At 49.8% G+C, this 18,319-nt stretch overlaps 1 protein-coding gene across 5 annotated transcripts in view; it reads right to left on the reverse strand.

The window, feature by feature from the left end:
• The window catches only part of LOC140393014 (cGMP-dependent protein kinase 1), a 1,245,261-nt gene that overhangs the window by 17,944 nt on the left and 1,208,998 nt on the right, over positions 1-18,319 (reverse strand). For 3 of the 5 annotated variants that reach the window (XM_072478935.1, XM_072478938.1, XM_072478933.1), the window contains 5 exons: positions 5,823-5,846; positions 4,965-5,106; positions 3,776-3,939; positions 1,715-1,837; positions 1,103-1,165 (listed from right to left, as the gene is read on the reverse strand). In XM_072478935.1, coding sequence (XP_072335036.1) covers positions 1,103-1,165; positions 1,715-1,837; positions 3,776-3,939; positions 4,965-5,106; positions 5,823-5,846 — 516 coding nt within the window. The remainder of the gene's footprint in view (positions 1-1,102; positions 1,166-1,714; positions 1,838-3,775; positions 3,940-4,964; positions 5,107-5,822; positions 5,847-18,319) is intronic. The other 2 variants (XM_072478937.1, XM_072478934.1) reach the window with 1 other exon arrangement.

The following is an 18,319-nucleotide window of genomic DNA, read 5'->3' on the forward strand; positions in this document are numbered from 1 at the left end:
AGATTCACCAGGATGTCTCCTGAGATGGAGCATCTGAGCTATGAAGAGAAGCTGGATAAGCTTGGGTTGTTTTCTTTGGAGCAAAGACGGCGGAGAGGGGTCCTGACTGAGATGTACAAGATTATGAGTGGCTTGGTCAAGGTGGGTTGAAAGGAGCTGTTCCCCTTAGTTGAAGGTCAATAACAAGGGGGCATTATTTTAAGGTAAAAGGCAGGGGGCTCAGAAGGGGTTTGAGTCAAAACCTTTTCACCCAGAGGGTGGCGGGAGTCTGGAATCCACTGCCTGGGAAGGTAGTTGAGGTAGGCAACCTCACAATCTTTAAAAAGTACTTGGATGAGCATTTGAAATGTCATAACATTCAAGGCTATAGTGCAAGTGATGGGAAGTGTGATTAGTGTAGATTCAGAGTTTTGTTTTGTCAGTGCAGGTTTTGAAGGGCCTGTCATGATATGCAGACATGCAGACAATGATATACAGACAGGCACAGACAGGCAGCTAATGAACACAGAGAACAGGACATGACCAATGAGCAGGCAGGACACTCAGGGGTGGCATCTCACTATAAAAGGCACGAGGCACTGAAACTCCGTCTCTTTCCACTGATGAACATCTACAGAGTGAGTCAGGGTGTATGTACTGTATCACACCTCCAGCACGTGGCTAAGAGCTAGTCTGGTTCAGTCAGACAGAGTAACCACACTTAGGTTAGCAGAGAGTTGAACTCATAGAGAACTGTGCTAACTGTGCTACTGGTTCAATAAATCAGATTGAACTAACTTCAAGTATCTTTTGGTTAAAGCTGCATCCAGTTGCAGCCTGTGTTATCCCAGAGTACATAACACATCAGGGCCGAAGGGCCTCTTCTGTGCTGGATGATTCTATGAATAGCAAACAGGGTAAAAGTGAATGAGCCATTCACTAAGTGAACATACAAAATTATTAAATTTAAATGTACAACTAATGGGCGCACAAGCTCTGTTGAATAGTCCCATGTATTATAAATAAAAAGGCGTTTCTTTGTTACATTACACTTACATAGTTAAGTAGATTGCCATACGTCTAACACAATATTGTACATAGTTGCCATGAACAAAAGACTCACTTGTGCTTTTGAATGTCTTTAACTCCATTTTTCAAATTCCCAAGTCTTTCTGATGGATTGTCCCTGTTAAGAGGAGCAGAGGTATATTTTTGAACAGTACAATCCAGCTTCAATAAGTTGACCTTTTCTTACGTTCGTGTTTTTGGCTTAAACCCGGAAACAAATTAACATGACAGGAGGGGAGGGATGACCTCTCTTCTAACTGTCAAGCAGGCAACTGGTCAAAGAGATTTCTGACTCAGACCAGTTCCCATTGAATCCCTATCGTGCAAAGGAGTCCACTGAGTCAACATTGACCCTCTGAAAGAGCACCCTATCAAGGCCCACTCCCCACTCTATCCCCATTACCCCAGCTAACCGTTGAACACTAAGGGACAATTTAGCATGGCCAATCCACATATCCTGCACATCTTTGGACTGTGGGAGGAAACAGGAGCATGCAGATGAAACCCACGCAGACACAAGGAGAAAGTGCCAACTCCACACAGTCAGTAACCCAAGGCTGGAATTGAACCCATGCTATGAGGCAGCAGTGCTAATCACTGTGCCTCCGTCCTTGGATGATTAGGTTCTTTCACATCCGTGCAATGACCAATCCTGGTGGGAGCTCACCTGCATAGTTTTTTGATGAGGTTAGCAGCGTTTTTGGTAATCTTCTTTGGAAACTCAATCATGTCAATCCCACGAAGTATGATGTTGTACGTTTTCATGGGATCCGGACCTGAGAAGGGTGGGCTTTTATAAAGACCAAGAGGCGATGCGGAATTAGAAAGAATTTCACACCATCACTGCAACAAATCTCCTCCCCCACGTCTCCTCCGCCCCCCTTCCTACCACCACCTTCCTACCACCGCCACCGCCAAATAATAAATACAGGCCTGTCCTTTCAAATGCACCATTAAATTAATTTCTTTAAAAAAAAAATTTAAAGTATCCAATTTTTTTTTCTCCCAATGAATGGGCAATTTAGACTGTCCAATCCACCTCCCCTGTGCATCTTCATCTTTGGGTTGTGGGGGTGAGACCTACTCAGACACGGGGAGAATGTGAAAACTGCACATGGACAATGACCCGGGGCCGGGATCGAACCCGGGTCCTCGGCATCGTGAGGCAGCAGTGCTAACCACTGCACTGCCCTCCGTAAATTAATTTCCATACTTCCTTCCATCTCCCTGTCTGAATTTCTTCAACATGATGCCTGTTTCTTCCCCTCAGAGAAGGAAAACCTTCCTGGTTCTCACAAGAAATAACTTGCAATTACATAAACCACTTCACATCCTCTGTGTGTCCCAATTATTCCTGAATATTATTCACTTTTATCCATGGCCAAACACAGCAGCCTGTTTGTGCACAAAGTTTGTGCACAACAGCACACAAGAGGAAGTAGCTGATTAATCCGTCCCCCCCCCCCCCCCCCCACCCCCCAGTCATGTTGGTTGATGCATGTAATTGTGTACACAGCAGGATCCCACAAACAGGAGTGCGATAAATGATCATCTGGTCAGCATTAGTGACGAGGACACCAGAGAGAACTCCTTTGCTTTTTTTTTCAGTTTGCGTCACTCGAGCTGACAGTTGAAATATTGGACCTACTGTCGCAAGTGAAAGGCTCCCCTCAGCGACATATTGAAATATTAGCCTGGGTGGTGTGCTGATGTCCTAGCGCAAAACGTGAACCACAAACCTCGGACTCTGAGACGATGCTGCTACCAACTGTGCCAGGCGGATAGTTTTCATCAATATTTAAAGGAGAATTGAGGTTGCATTTGTAACATTGATACAAAATTGTAGCTACGAGGAGAGATTGGATCGGCGAAGGGTTGTTTTCCTTAGGGGAGGCTAAGGGGTGACCTAATTGAAGATGTACAACATTATCAAGCGCCTAGACAGGGTAGATAGGAAACACTGGTTTCCTCCTAGCTGAGGGGTCAATTATCAGGAGCCTTAGATTTAAGGTAATTGGTGGAAGGATTAGACAGGAAATGAGAGAAAAACCATTTCACCAGTGGGTGGTGAGCATCTAGAATCCACTGCTTAAGTTGGTGGTTGAGGTCAAAATGCTCAACTCATTAAAAGATACCTGGATCTGCACCAGAACTGCTGTACTGCAAGGCTGGGGACTAGATGCTGGAAAATGGGATTAAAATGAGCGTCGAGTTTCTTTTTCCTCTTTTTTGGTCAACACAGACATGATGGGCTGAATGGCCTCTTTCTGCACCATAACCTTTCTATGGTGCTATGGTTCCCGTCGAGAATGTTTGTGCGCATTGGGAAAACAGCAGTTGCGGCTAACATATGAACTCGTATATGTCCCGGGGTGATTTTTGGTATCAGTCAGAGATGGACCGTACGAGGGACGTTGACTTGCGTTTCCATGCAGCTTAGAAAGAAACAAATTGTGTGTTTAGAAACTTTTGTGTGCAGTACTAATTGCAGCCTCTTCTCAGTTTGGGAAATAGTGTGGGATTAGAAGGGTAAAATGGTTACAGCAGGCCAGAGTGTGCACTAAAGTAGGTCTTCCGAAATGACTGCTAAAGTGTGATAAGAAGTGTGTGCAATACACAGGAACCTTGTAATATGTCATGATGGAGGAGCAGAATAAGAAGTTATATATAATTATTACTGTAAATATTACTATAATTAGTAGTGTAAATCCTTTCTAGATTGTCTCACCTGCCCGTTAGGAGTTCATACATGAGGATTCCCAGTGACCAGTAATCTGCAGATATGTCATGGCCTTTGTTCAAGATGATTTCTGGTGCCACATATTCTGGAGTCCCACAGAATGTCCATGTTTTCTTTCCAAACCCTATTTTCTTGGCAAACCCAAAGTCCACCTAATCACACAGACAACCACCTTTAATTTGTGACTGTAAAGTCCTTCTGGGCTGTAATTTGCAACAAAACACTGTTCAGAAGTAATAAAATCACTGGTTAATGTTTGACTTAGACATTTTATCGAGCTGAAGGTCAGTCTTCATTTTTCTAGGTTGCACCAAGTGATGAGTTGAATGGATGGGATTTCATCCATGCTGTTTCCCAAACAGTGATGAAAGCTGATTTCCTCCCAGCCGAGGAGGGAGGTCTATCTGGCTCATGTACAGAGAACGCTGGAAAAGCTCAGCAGGTCTGGCAGCATCAATGAGGAGAGAAAGCAGGGCTAACGTTTCGAGTCCTTTGACTCTTTGTCAGAACTAGAGCCAAAGATTCCAGCATCTGCCCTATTTTGCTTAAATTCATCTGACTTTTGTTACGTGAACCATTGCGCCAATGATCAGCTGATGGGCAATGTGGGCAGAATCCTGACACCAGATGGATTGAGGCCTGCCTTTCTCTAGTTTCAGGAAATTATGCTGGAAATAGGAGGTAGGGAAGGAAACATCCCTGCCGGTGCAGTGGCCAGAACACAAACCTGATTCTCGGGCCTCAACTTCCCAGGAAAACTGTCCTCTGGTGCTGTTGACCAGCCATTAAACCCAAGCTTTTAGGTTCTGACAGTCACATTCCTGTTGATCATTTGGGCAGAGAGAAGTAAAATAATTAAATGTTAAGACTAAAAATTGAATCAGTGAGAAGAACCAAGTAGGGATACAATGAAAACAAAACTAAAATAGTTGAAATAGAGAATGATGGACAGCGAAGGGACAGTAAAATTGAACAGTTTATTTTCCAAGTGCTTATTTACTTGTTCTGAATATATCAGTATATACTTGCAACTTCCAGGTAGTGTGTGATTCAGTTTATGAACCACAAGCTTAAATAACCAGCCAAGGATGCTTCAAATTTCTTACCCTCGAGTGGCATTGTGAGAGTTAATAAAAGAATGGCTCTTTTTAATAAACCTCAGCCTTCCAAAACTCACCAATTTAGCATAACCCCGATGATCAAGGATTAGGTTCTCTGGCTTGAGGTCCCTGTAAATAATTCCTTTGGAATGCAAATAGGCAAAGGCTTCCACCACACAGGCTGTGTAAAAACGCGTGGTCGCATCGTCGAATGAACCTCTGCAAGAAAAATATCAAAAGGCAGATATTACATCAGAGGAATTGCACCAGACATACAGATCTACACTTGGTATATTAGTTTTATGGCTCAGGTTGGCATGAGATGCAGCTGGTGGTGCAGCCAGGCAAAGGTACTATATAGTGGACTCCACCTCGATGCCATACGTGCACACTCCATTTGCAAATATTATCAGAATGTAGATTATGAGATAGAGTGTTCGGTATCATGAGGACCTGGCTGAATTGTTTCACTCCTGGATGTCACTGCATGCAATATTATCGGACAGAGACTCAATGCAACCGTGTCAAGTTCAGCCCTTCACAAAATTTGTTTAAAAGGAGTTAGCTCCTCCCTGAATGGATTGGAGACGGGAACCTGTGGTCAGAGTTTGTACCAATACATTGTACGTACACAATCATGGCCAGGCTGTCGAGATAATGGAGGTTATGGGGGAGTGGGAGAAGGTGGACTTTGGATCATAAATTAAAGGACACGATGATAAACTCCAGAAACCACAGCCTAGGAATTTGAGACATAAGTATACCAGACATAGAATTGTCATACCATGCAATGGACTAGCACCTGACACAATGAAAATGGATTGAGGGGGGCCCTCAGATGGATGATGCAAGCTGGATGGGTTGAGTGGCTTGTTTACACGTTCCAATTTAAATGATGGTTGTTTAATTATTTTAAACACAAAGGTGCCACGTACCTTTTGATATTGTCTTCTTTGTATCTACGGAAAAAGGTCAATAAAATATTATTCAAGAAAAAAGTTGCCACAATATAGCTGGGAATTTGTCTGCATATGGACAGTGGTCTGTTAAGAATGCTTCGATGGAGTTTGGGCATAATATGCTATTGTTATTTTTATTTGATAGCTGTCAGTCAGAAGTATTGAGAACAAATTGCAACTTCACCACCTGAGCACTGCCTGCCTATTATAGAACCCGTCTGATTTTCATTCCGTCGATTTCAATGATATAAAATTGGGCGGGAACGACAGTGAGCAGGAGACTCATTCCGACAAATTACTGTCTAGGTGATCATGGTAATATTTTTAGTCCAGGCCTTATGGTTCCTATTCCGTAACATAACCATTTTACTGTTACTACACTGTACTAAATGTTGGTATACTTTAAAATGCAAATTCTTCAGATGATCTTTTTCTTCGCTGTCTAATTCAATATGTTGCAATTTTTTTCTGAAAGATGTGTGCAGAATTGTGCTGCCATTTTTTTGGTAATCATGAGACTGACAAAATGTGTTGAAGAATTTATTTATCAAGGGCAGTACAATTTAACTTCCTGTGGTATTCACCACTGTTTGTATATATGACGTATATGAGAAGTAATACGGTAAGGCTCCTGTACTACAGGTACGGGGGTAGATCCCTGCCTGCTGGCTCTGCCCAGTAGGCGGAGTATAAATGTGTGTGCTCATCGAGCTGCAGCCATTTCGACAGCAGCTGTAGGAGGCCACACATCTCTGATTAATAAAGCCTCGATTACTCTCGACTCTCATCTCGTCGTAATTGATAGTGCATCAATTTATTAAGCAGAGATTTTACAGCGATGGACCTACGCATCAAGCCAGATCGCCTGCAGCTGCACCGTCAAGCAGACAACGCCACGTTGGCCTTCGACCACTGGCTAGCTTGCTTTGAAGCCCACATCGGATCAGCGACAGAACAACCCTCAGAAGCACAGAAATTCCAGATCCTGTACACATGGTTGAGCTGTGATATTTTTCCCCTTATCCGGGACGCACCCAACTACACTGAGGCCATGGCGTTTCTGAAAGAGAACTACACCCAGCCGATCAACAAACTCTACGCCAGGCACCTCCTGTCCATGCAGCAACAACTCCCCGGTGAGTCATTGGAAGATTTCTGGCGAGGAACTGCGATTGCCAGGCAGTTTCGGCCGTTGAACATTCATTAACGCTTTCGTTACGGGCACAGGGTCGCTGTACATCCATCAGCGCCTCTTAGAAGGGGATACGCTCGAACTCGCGGTGATCAAGAAACTCGCGACATCACTAACGGTAGCCTCCCGTAATGTACAAACGTAAGCCCCCGACCGCACGGCGCCCCCCTCCTGGACATCGTGGACCCCACCAGTGACCGCCCCCAGCCAACCCTAAACCTGCGCCGCGCGGCAGCCAACCAACTCCGGGGGGTCCCAAGTGCTATTTCTGCGGGCAGACAACTTCCAAAGTCTAACTCTGAAATTCGGCGGGCCCCTACCACCCCTTACTGTGTGCGGCCTCACGACCCTTAAGGTCGACCAACCTTCCCTGTTTGCAAACCTCACCCCGGATTGCAAACTCATTGCCACCATGAGCAGACGGTACAGTGCCCAGGACAGGAGCTTCATCAGGTCGGTGGTCCAGCGGCTACTGCGGGAAGGCATCATTGAGGCCAGCAACAGCCCCTGGAGAGCCCAAGTGGTAGTTGTAAAGACTGGGGAGAAGCACAGGGTGGTCATTGACTACAGTCAGACCAGAAATCGGTACAGGCAGCTCGACGCATACCCCCTCCCACTCATATTTGATATGGTCAATCAGATTGCACAGCCCCGGGTCCTCTCTACACGAGGTGAGGGGTCCCCGGCCAACCCCGAGAGAGGGACCCGGAAAGATGTTCCTAACCAGCGAACTGAAAGCGATGAAGGATGACATCAAGGCGGGGATAAAAGTGGCAGTCAAGGTGGCAGAGGCATTGCCTCTTCTGTGCCTTACTCATCGCTGCCTCCCTTGCTGACTGTCCAAACCGTTCTTACGGATGAACCCATCCGCTCTGCAGGGACAGTAAAATAATGGCCGTCATGCAGGCAGCTCTCAATGGCATGGGAAAGAGACTGGAAGTCCAGGGAGCACGATACGGGTACGGGAACAAGAAAATGCATGGATGGACCAGAGTGATCGAATTGTTGCACTGGAGGCCAAGATCAAGAGGTTGTTGGTGACCCGGGAACCTGAAAGGGAAGGTCGAGAACCAGGAAAACAGGTCGAGGCGGCAGAAGATCCTAATAGTGGGCCTGCCGGAGGGAATCGAGGGCAGGGACCCAACTGACGACGTGGCCCAAATACTGGGAAACCTGATTGGGAGGGACAGCTTCCCCAAGTCGCTGGAGATCGACAGGCTCAGAGGTCGCTCCGACCAAAGCCCAAGGCCGGGGGGCAGATGAGAGCAAAAATAGTCAAGCTGCACAAGTACCAGGATCGGGAAACGATCCTGCACTGGGCTTGACAGACGAATGCATGCAACTGGGAGGGACATAAAATCAGAGTGTACCAACTCATTGGTGTGGACCTGCCAAAATGCAGGACGGAATTTAATCATGCAAAGTCGGCCCTGTACAAGAACAAGGTCAGATTCGGGATATTATTCCAAGCCAGGTTCTGGGTCACATACCAGGGCAAAGAACATTATTTTACTGTCCCTGCAGAGCAGATGGGTTCATCCGTAAGAACGGTTTGGACAGGCAGCAAGGGAGGAAATGGTGAGTAAGGCACAGAAGCGGCAAAGAAAAATAATGAGCAGTTTTGTGTGGGACAGCATCACCTCGCTATGAACAGGGAACCAGCTCAGAGGAGGGAGGGGCCTAGGACAGCAGAGTGCAGGAGAGGGTGAGGAGGAGATAGAAGGGATACCAGTAGAGCGGGTGTAAGAGGGGGTTAGATCGACCCTGGGAGGGGGGCATTACACTAGCAGGAAAACAGGCGCCAGGAAGTATGAGGGAAAGGGGAGCCGTGGCCCATCTCCCACTGGGGCGAAAGTGCCTGACTGGCGTGGTGGGGAGGGAGACATAGCAGCAGGAGGGAGGAAGGCAGGGAGGTAGATAAAAGTGTGGGGATACGGGGGGGGGGGGGGGGGGGGGGGGGGGGTGTTGGCGGGGAGGAGCAGCGAGATGGGTAGAGGGGGGAATCAAAATCATGGGGGGAACAAAACGACAAGGAGGGTGATAGTTATAGACTGGCTTAAGCAGATCACTCCCTGAAATGTGGAACAAGATGGCACCATAAGCAGCCACTTTGGAGGGTCCCTAAACAAAGGGAAACCCCAGAGTGCAGGGGCTCATCCACAAGGTGTACGCACAGTTGGTGGCCACGTTGAGTGGCCCTGGACAAATGGAAACCCTGCAGCGCAGGGGCCCGGCCTCATGGTGACCGTGGCCATTTTGGATGGCCCCCTAACAAAGGGATGCATCCACAAGATAAGTATGGTTGATCCTGCAGGAGGGGGGGGGCGGACAAAAAGCCCCTTCAAGACAGTCACCTGGAATGTCAGGGGACTTTACAGCCCGGTGAAAAGATCCAGAGTCTTTGCCCATCTGAAAGGTATGAAAGCCGACATAGTCTTCCTCCAAGAGACACACCTGAGGGAGAAGGACCAACAGTGGGTAAGGAAAGGCTGGGTGGGACAGACCTACTATTCCTGCTGTGGGACGAGAGCCACGGGGGTAGCCATTTGATAAGCAAGAGGAAGGTGTTTGCGGCGACGAAGACAGTTACGGACCAAAGGTCATGGTCATGGTCAGCGGTGTTCTAGATGGGGCACCAGTAGTCTTTGTCAATGTGTATGCTCCCAACTGGGATGACACGGAATTTGTAATGAATGGCCCTGCATGACGGCCATTTGGAAAGAATTTTACACTGAGGTCACACTATCGACCTTAGAGGAACTGCCAGCCAGGCTGGAACTACCAAACAGAAACAACTCTAACATCTACAGGTCAAAAACTTTCTCTGCAAGGAGAAGACAGCTTACCTACAAACCCCGAGAAGCACAATATTAGAGGAGTTACTGGATGCAGACAGTCAGGGGAAGGAAACTGTGGGGACCTGTACGGACGAGTTTTAGAAAGGAGTGCTCCCCACTCGATGAGACACAGGTAAAATGAGAGGCAGAGCTAGGGAAGGAAATAGGGTGGGGACGCTGGAGTGAAGCACTGGGCAGGGCAAACTCCACTTCCCCCCGCGCAAAGCTAAGCCTCATGCAACTGAAAGTGGTGCACAGAGCACACCTAACCAGAACCCGAATGAGCAGGTTCTTCCCGGAGGTGGAGGACACAAGTGAACGGTGCCAGGGATGCGTGGCCAACCACGGCCACATGTTCTGGGCTTGCCCCAGACTTGTCGGGTTTGGATAGCCTTCTTTGAGGTGATGTCCAAGGTTGTGGGGGTAAGGGTGAAGCCATGCCCGAGAGTGGCAGTCTTCGTGGAATCGGGCCAGCCAAAACTATTCATGGGATGTGGGCCAACGCCCTTGCCTTCGCTTCCCTAATTGCCCGCCGGGGAATCCTGCCTGGCTGGCGATCAGCAGCACCCACAGCTGGCAAGCCTGGCAGAATTTCCCCACCTGGAGAAGATCAGGTTCACTATCTGAGTGTCAGAGGATGGCTGCCACTAGGTGTGGAGGCCATTCACCAACTTGTTCTAGGACCTGTTCAAAGCTGAAAAACAGCTGAGACAGAGGTCTGGGGGTCTAGAACAAAACCACAAGAAAAGGAACCCCCAAAGAAACGCCAAAAAACAGGATAGGGAGAGGTTTGGAATGGGGCTGAGGTTCGTGGTGTGGGTGTGGCTGTTGTACAAGGAGCCGATGGCGAGTGTTCGCACTAACAGCATGAATTCGGGGTTCTTTGTACTGCACCGGGGTACGAAACACGGGTATCCTATGTCCCCCCTGTTGTTTGCATTGACGTTAGAACCCTTGGACTCGGGGCTCTGGAAGGGGATATTTGCAGGGGGGTGGGTAGAACATAGATGTCCTTATACGCCGATGATATGCTATTGTATATTTTGGAACCAAGCAGAATGGAGCTGCTTCAGAGATTTGGGATGTTCTCGGAGTACAAGTTGAATTTAGGTAAGAGCGAGTACTTTATACACTCGGGACAGGGGGGTGAGGGCTGCCATTTCGTTTGGCGGCAACCTACTTTAGGTACTTGGGGGTGCAGGTGGCCCAGGATTGGGGACTGCTCCTGTGGTGGTATGTATTAGGGGTAGTATGGTACCTGTGAAGCCGAGAGGCTATTGGCTGACAGGTCCCGGGTCTTGGTTGGATCTGCCGACTTCTGGCTCTACCCTGAAGGCGGAGTATAAGAGCTCGAGTTCTCCCCGCAGCCGCATTCTGTAACTGAGCTGCTGGGGAACAAGTCTTGCTTAATAAAGCCTCGATAGACTTCATCGCTTCTCGTCTTGTGTAAGTCATTGAGCGCTACAATTTATTAAGCAAGACTTGTTCCTCCAGTTACAGCTGCGCTACAGCTCCAAAAATATAATTTTACTAGTTTGGTGGGGAGGCTGAAAGCTGACCTGTCAAATTGGAACAACCTCTCTGTCATTGGCGGGCTGGGTGCAGGCAGTTAAAATGGATATTTTACTGTGATTCTTGTTTTTATTCCATTGCCTGCCGGTCTTTTTATCGAAGTCCTTTGTCAGGGGGGTGAACTAGGTGCTCTCCTCGTTCATCTGGGGGGAGGGGGTGGGGGATGATGGCTGGGATTAGGAGGGTGGTTCTGCAGAGAGGACGACTGGTTGGGGGGGGGGGGGGGTGGGGGGGGTGCGGTTAGACCTCCCAAAACTTGCTGTACTATTATTGGGCAGCAAATGCGGTGAAGGCTCAGGACTGCAGCAAGAAGGGGAAGGCATGGTGGGTGAAGATGGAGACGGGCTCGTGTAGGGGTCGGGGTTGCGGGCGCTGGCAACAATGCCGCTTCCGATGCCCCCAGGAAAGTACTCGATGAATCCGGTGGTGGTGGCCACATTGAAGATTTGGAGGCAGTTTAGGCAACATTTTAAGCTGGGGGCAAAGTCAGGGGGGATGCTAATTAGGGGGAATCATGGATTCGAGCCAGGGAAGATGGATGCGAGGTTTCGGAGATGGGATTTAAAAAATAAATAAATTTAGAGTACCCAATTCATTTTTTCCAATTATGGGGCAATTTAGTGTGGCCAATCCACCTACCCTGCACATCTTTGGGTTGTGAGGGCGAAACCATCACAAACATTGGGAGAATGTGCAAACTCCACATGGACAGTGACCCAGAGCCGGGATCAAACCTGGGCCCTCGGCACCATGAGGCAAAGGGCTAACCCACTGCGCCACCGTGCTGCCCTCGGAGGTGGGATGAGACGGGTATCAAGGAAATGAAGGATTTGTTTCTTGGGGCGATTTGTGAGCCTGGAGGAGTTGGAAGAGAAACATGTGTTGGTGCAGGAGGACGGGTTTAGGTACCGGCAGGTTTGGGACTTCGCAAGAAACGTTTTCTCGACCATCCCGACAGTGTCGGCTTCTTCATTGCTGGTGGTGGTCAGCGGGAGGACTGGAGAGTTTTGGCGATCTAAGGGAGCATACTGGAGGAGGACAGGTTGTCTGTGGATGGGATTAAGGCAAAGTGAAAGGAGGAGCTGGGGGGCGGCGGGGGCATTGGAAGTAGGATTGTGGTGCGAGGTGCTGCGGAGTGTGAGTGCCTCGACCTCATGTGAGAGGCTGGGGCTGATACAGCTGAAAGTCGGGCATAGGGCGCACCTCAAAATCAAGGATAAGCCAGCTGTTGAGGGAGTGGAGGATGTCTGTGAGCGATGTGGGAGGCACCTGCGAACAATGTTCACATGACTTGATCCTGCATGAAGCTGGAAAGGTTTTGGGGGTCGGTATTCAGCACAATCTCGGGGTTCTTGCACATGGATGTGGAGCCCAGACCTCTAGAATCCATTTTCGGGGTGTCGGACCGGCCCGAGTTTCAGGCGGGTGGGTGGGGGGCAGATGTTTTAGCCTTTGCCTCGCTGATTGCTTGAAGGCGGGTCCTGTTGGGGTGGAGGTCAGCTTCTCCACCCTGTCCCTCAGCATGATGGGGGAGACCAGCTGGAGTTATTGACCCTGGAGAAGGTGAAGTCTGAGCTGAGGGGGGGGGGGTGAAGGAGGGGTTCTACAATTCTTGGGGTTTGTTTATGAGGCACTTTCGGGAGTTGGTTACTGTTGACTGTTGAGGGGAAGGCGATGGATGGGAGGGGTGGTCCTGGATTTGGGTGGGATTGTTTTTTTTATACTGTTGGGGTTGTTCTTGTTTTTCTTTTGTATGGTGAAAATGATGAAAATTAGTTGAATAAAAATATTTTAAAACAAAAAATTAACAGTGTAAAGGATCAGTGAATAATTTGAGTTTGTTTACACAGCAATGTTTGTGCAAACTGGAATTTCTACCACGTACTGCAATGGAATAGACTATTTCAGGCAGCAGCTTCATTAAATTACTCCTCCCATTTGGTCCACCTACATTATCTGACAGTATATTGGGCATTATCACAAGGGTATTCTTTATTAGTGTCACAGGTAGGCTTACAACACTGCAATGGAGTTACTGTGAACATCCCCTAGTCGCCATACTCTGGCACCTGTTCGGGTACACTGAGAGTGAATTCCGAATGTCCAATTCACCTAACAAGCACGACTTTTGGGACTTGTGGGAGGAAACCGGAGCTCCCGGAGGAAACCAACGCAGACACGAGCAGACTCCGCTCAAACAGTGACCCAAGCCGGGAATCGAACTCGGGTCCCTGCCGCTGTGAGGCAGCAGTGCCATCCACTGTGCTACCATGCCGGCCATTGGGTCCATCCATCCCAGCCTTCATAAGGGAATACTTTTAATTTAGATTGTTAAATCAACCAGATTCTCCGGCTGAAATTGTGACCTGTGTTGCAAAGTTAAATCAAACACCTATTTAAAACCTAAAACTACCCATTACATTGAACCTGGCTCTTGGAGCTCAGCAAGATGGATTTTAAAAAATCTCCATCTCTTTGAGCTTTGTACCAGACCTTAATAGTTCCCTGAACATTCAGTATCTGAATAGTAAATTCCTATTCGCAGGTTTCACAGACCTTTGGTTATCAACGAATTAACCTGCAATCCTATCAATATTATTTCCAAGTGAACTGCATTTTGAGCAAAAGGTGCCATGTTATTTTAAGACAGCAGGTGGCGGAACAGGATAGGGTAGGATAATATTGGACCATCGGCAATTGTATCTGTCCTTTTATCCTTTCTTGCTTTACAATGTTTGCACAATGTCCTGAGAATTGTTGGTCGGTGTTTCTGCATGAGGGAGCCAAGTTAGAATGTTTGAGTCCTTTCTTGTTCGTGGCAGCTGGAAGGAGCTGGGGCAGGGCCCTGCTTTTAATGGCACAGTTGTTTTTGAGCAGGTTCCCATCCTGGCAGTGCAGTGTGCACTGACGGTGGATTCCCGCTCTGATGGTGCGGTGTGCATTGACGGACGATTCCCACCCTGACGGTGCAGAGTGCACCGATGCATGATTCCCGCTCTGAAGATGCGGAGTGCATCGATGGAGGATTCCCGCTCTGATGAAGCGGTGTGCATTGACGGAGGATTCCCGCTCTTACGAGGCGGAGTGCATTGACGGAGGATTCCCGCCCCAACGGCGCGGTGTGCATCAACGGATGATGGCTGCCAACAAAGATGCTGTTCTGGCTAAAAAATGTCAGCTCTGAGGTACACGTCTTCAGGGCTGTGGTAAACCACTGTTGAACCTATATTAGGTATTGTACGGTAGGACCTGTACTACAGGTTCGCCGGTAGTCCCTGCCTGCTGGCTCTACCCAGGAGGCGGGGTATAAATATGCGTGGCCTCCAGCTAGCAGCCATTTCACCAGCTGCTGTAGGAGGCCACACATCTGATAGCAATAAAGCCTCAGTTGGATTCAACTATCGTCTTTGTCCAATTGATCATACCTCAATTTATTGCTATCAGTTTCTAAGGATGGACCTCCGTATCAAACCGGATCGCATGCAGCTGGATCCGCACTCAAGCGACGCCAGAAAGGACTTCCAGCACTGGCTAGCTTGTTTCGAGGCGGATATCAACACGGCACCAAGCCCTGTTCCGGAGGCTCAGAAGATTCAGATTTTATATTCCAGGTTGAGCTCCGAAATCTTTCTGTTAATCCAGGACGCGCCGAATTACGCCGAACCCATGACTCTACTCAAGGACAACTACGCACAGAAAACGAACATGCTCTTCGCCAGGCACGCACTCGCCATTCGCTCTTTACTCCCTGGTGAGTCCATAGAAGACTTCTGGCGGGCCCTAATCCCACTAGTCCGGGACTGTGACTGTCAGGCTGTTACGGCCAAGGAACACTCAGACCTCCTTATGCGGGACACTTTTGTGACTGGCATTGGGTCAGATCACATACGCCAGCGACTCCTAGAAGGGGCCACGCGCGACCTCGCAGAGACTAAAACGCTAGCGCTCTCCATGACGGTTGCCCTGCGCAATGTCCAGTCCGACACCCCCAACCGCGCGGCCCACCCCTCCTACGCTTCGTGGACCCCACAGACAGTCGCCCCAGTGGGGCGCTGGCCACTCAATACTCCTGCGCTGCACGCCAGCCAGCGAACCCCGTGGGGCCCCGATGCTATTTTTGCAGCCAACAGAAGCACCCCCGCCAACGCTGCCCAGCCCTCGGTCACAGACAATGCGCGCTGCCAACCCCCCCCCAGACCACGCGCGGCCAGTGGGTGCGCCATCTTCCCCTCCGCGCGACACATGCGTTTCATGTTGTTCCATCTTGTTCCACCCCCGCTACGTGCTTTCCATGGGCGCCGCCATTTTTTAACCCTGAAGATCTTCGGGCGTCGCCATCTTGTCTACCCCTCAGCACATGGGCACCACCAGCATTCCAGGACCCGGGTTCACCAACGGCCCCATTACCCAACGACCAACCAAGACTCGCCTCCATGTCAATCGACCAGTTTCGTCCGCATAACCTGACCAACGCATCCACCAGCATGAAAGTTGACGGACATGTAACCTCCTGCCTGCTGGACTCCGGGAGCACCAAAAGCTTCATACACCCGGATACGGTAAGGCGCTGCTCCCTCACGATACACCCCGCCAACCCAAAAATCTCCCTGGCCTCCAAATCCCATTGCGTAGAGATCCGTGGGTACTGTATGGTCACGCTCACGGTCCAGGGTGTAGAATTCCCCGGCTTCCGCCTTTACGTCCTCCCTAACCTCTGCGCTGCAATAATCCTCGGCCTGGACTTCCAATGTAACCTCCAGAGCCGAACCCTGAAATTCGGTGGGCCCTTACCACCCTTACCACTGTGTGCGGCCTCGCGATCCTAAAGGTCGACCCACCTTCCCTCTTTGCCAATCTAACTCCAGATTGCAAACCCGTCGCCACCAGGAGCAGACAGTACAGCACCCAGGTCAAGACCTTCATCAGGTCCGAAGTCCAGCGGCTGCTTCGGGAAGGCACCATCGAGGCCAGCAACAGCCCCTGGAGAGCTCAAGTGGTAGTGGTTAAAACTGGGGAGAAACACCGAATAGTCGTGGACTACAGCCAGACCATCAACCAGTACACGCTGCTCGACGGGTACCCCCTCCGCATATCTGACATCGTTAACCAGATTGCGCAGTACCGGGTCTTCTCTACGGTAGACCTGAAATCCGCCTACCACCAGCTTCCCATCCGTAAATCGGACCGTCCATACACCGCCTTCGAGGCAGACGGCCGCCTATACCACTTCCTTAGGGTATCCTTCGGCGTCACAAATGGGGTCTCGGTCTTCCAAAGGGCGATGGACCGAATGGTCGCCCGGTAGGGGTTGCGGGCCTCCTTTCCGTACCGAGACAACGTCACCATCTGCAGCCATGATCAGCAGGACCACAACACCAACCTTGATAAATTTCTCCACATCGCTACTCTCCTAAACCTCACTTACAACAAGGAGAAGTGCGTGTTCAGCACGGACCACTTAGCCATCCTCGGCTATGTGGTCCAGAACAGAGTTCTGGGGCCCGATCCCGACCGCATGCGCCCCCTCATGGAGCTCCCTCTCCCCCACTGCCCCAAGGCCCTCAAACGCTGCCTGGGGTTCTTTTCATACTACGCGCAGTGGGTCCCAAACTATGCGGACAAGGCCCGCACACTCATACAGTCCACCCAGTTTCCCCTGACGGCCGAGGCCCAACAAGTCTTCGCCCGGATCAGAGCTGATATTGCCAAAGCCACAATGCACGCCGTAGATGAAACACTGCCCTTCCTAATAGAAAGCGAGGCATCAGACGTCGCTATTGCCGCCACACTCAATCAGGCAGGCAGGCTCGTGGCATTCTTCTCCCACACCCTTCATGCCTCAGAGATTCGGCACTCATCCGTCGAAAAGGAGGCCCAAGCTATCGTTGAAGCTGTGCAGCATTGGAGGCATTACCTGGCTGGCAGGAGATTCACTCTCCTCACTGATCAACGGTCGGTAGTCTTTATGTTCAACAAAACACAGCGGGGCAAGATCAAAAATGATAAAATCTTGCGGTGGAGAATCGAGCTCTCCACCTATAATTTCGAGATTTTGTATCGCCCCGGCAAACTCAACGAACCCCCAGACGCCCTCTCACGAGGTACATGTGCCAGCGCACAGGTAGACCGATTCCGGGCCCTGCACGACAGCCTTTGTCACCCAGGAGTCACACGGTTGTACCACTTCATTAAGGCACAAAATCTGCCCTACTCCGTCGAGGAAGTAAGGACAATCACCAGGGACTGCCAGGTCTCTGCGGAAATCAAGCCGCACTTCTACCGGTCGGACCGCGTGTGCCTGGTGAAGGCCTCCTGCCCATTTGAACGCCTCAGCATGGACTTCAAAGGGCCCCTCCCCTCCACCGACCGTCACACATATTTACTCAGTGTGATCGATGAGTACTCCAGGTTCCCCTTCGCCGTTCCATGCCCCGACATGACGTCTGCCACCGTCATTAAAGCCCTCAACATAATCTTCGCTCTGTTCGGTTTCCCCGCCTACATCCACAGTGACAGGGGATCCTCATTCATGAGTGATGAGCTGTGTCAGTTCCTGCTCAGCAGGGGTATCACCTCCAGCTACAACTCCCGAGGAAACGGGCAGGTAGAAAGGGAAAATGGGACGGTGTGGAGGGCCGTCCAGCTGGCCCGACTGTCCAGAAACCTCCCGGCCTCCTGCTAGCAGGAGGTCCTCCCTGATGCACTCCACTCCATTCGCTCATTACTCTGCATTGCTACTAACAATACATCCATGAACATCTTTTTGCCTTCCCCAGGAAGTCCACATCCGAGGCGTCGCTCCCGACTTGGCTCACAGCTCCGGGAACCATACTTCTCCGTAAGCACGTCCGACTCCACAAGGCGGATCCGTT

The sequence above is a fragment of the Scyliorhinus torazame genome, chromosome 16, assembly GCF_047496885.1.
Source record: "Scyliorhinus torazame isolate Kashiwa2021f chromosome 16, sScyTor2.1, whole genome shotgun sequence".
Taxonomy (NCBI): Eukaryota; Metazoa; Chordata; class Chondrichthyes; order Carcharhiniformes; family Scyliorhinidae; genus Scyliorhinus; species Scyliorhinus torazame.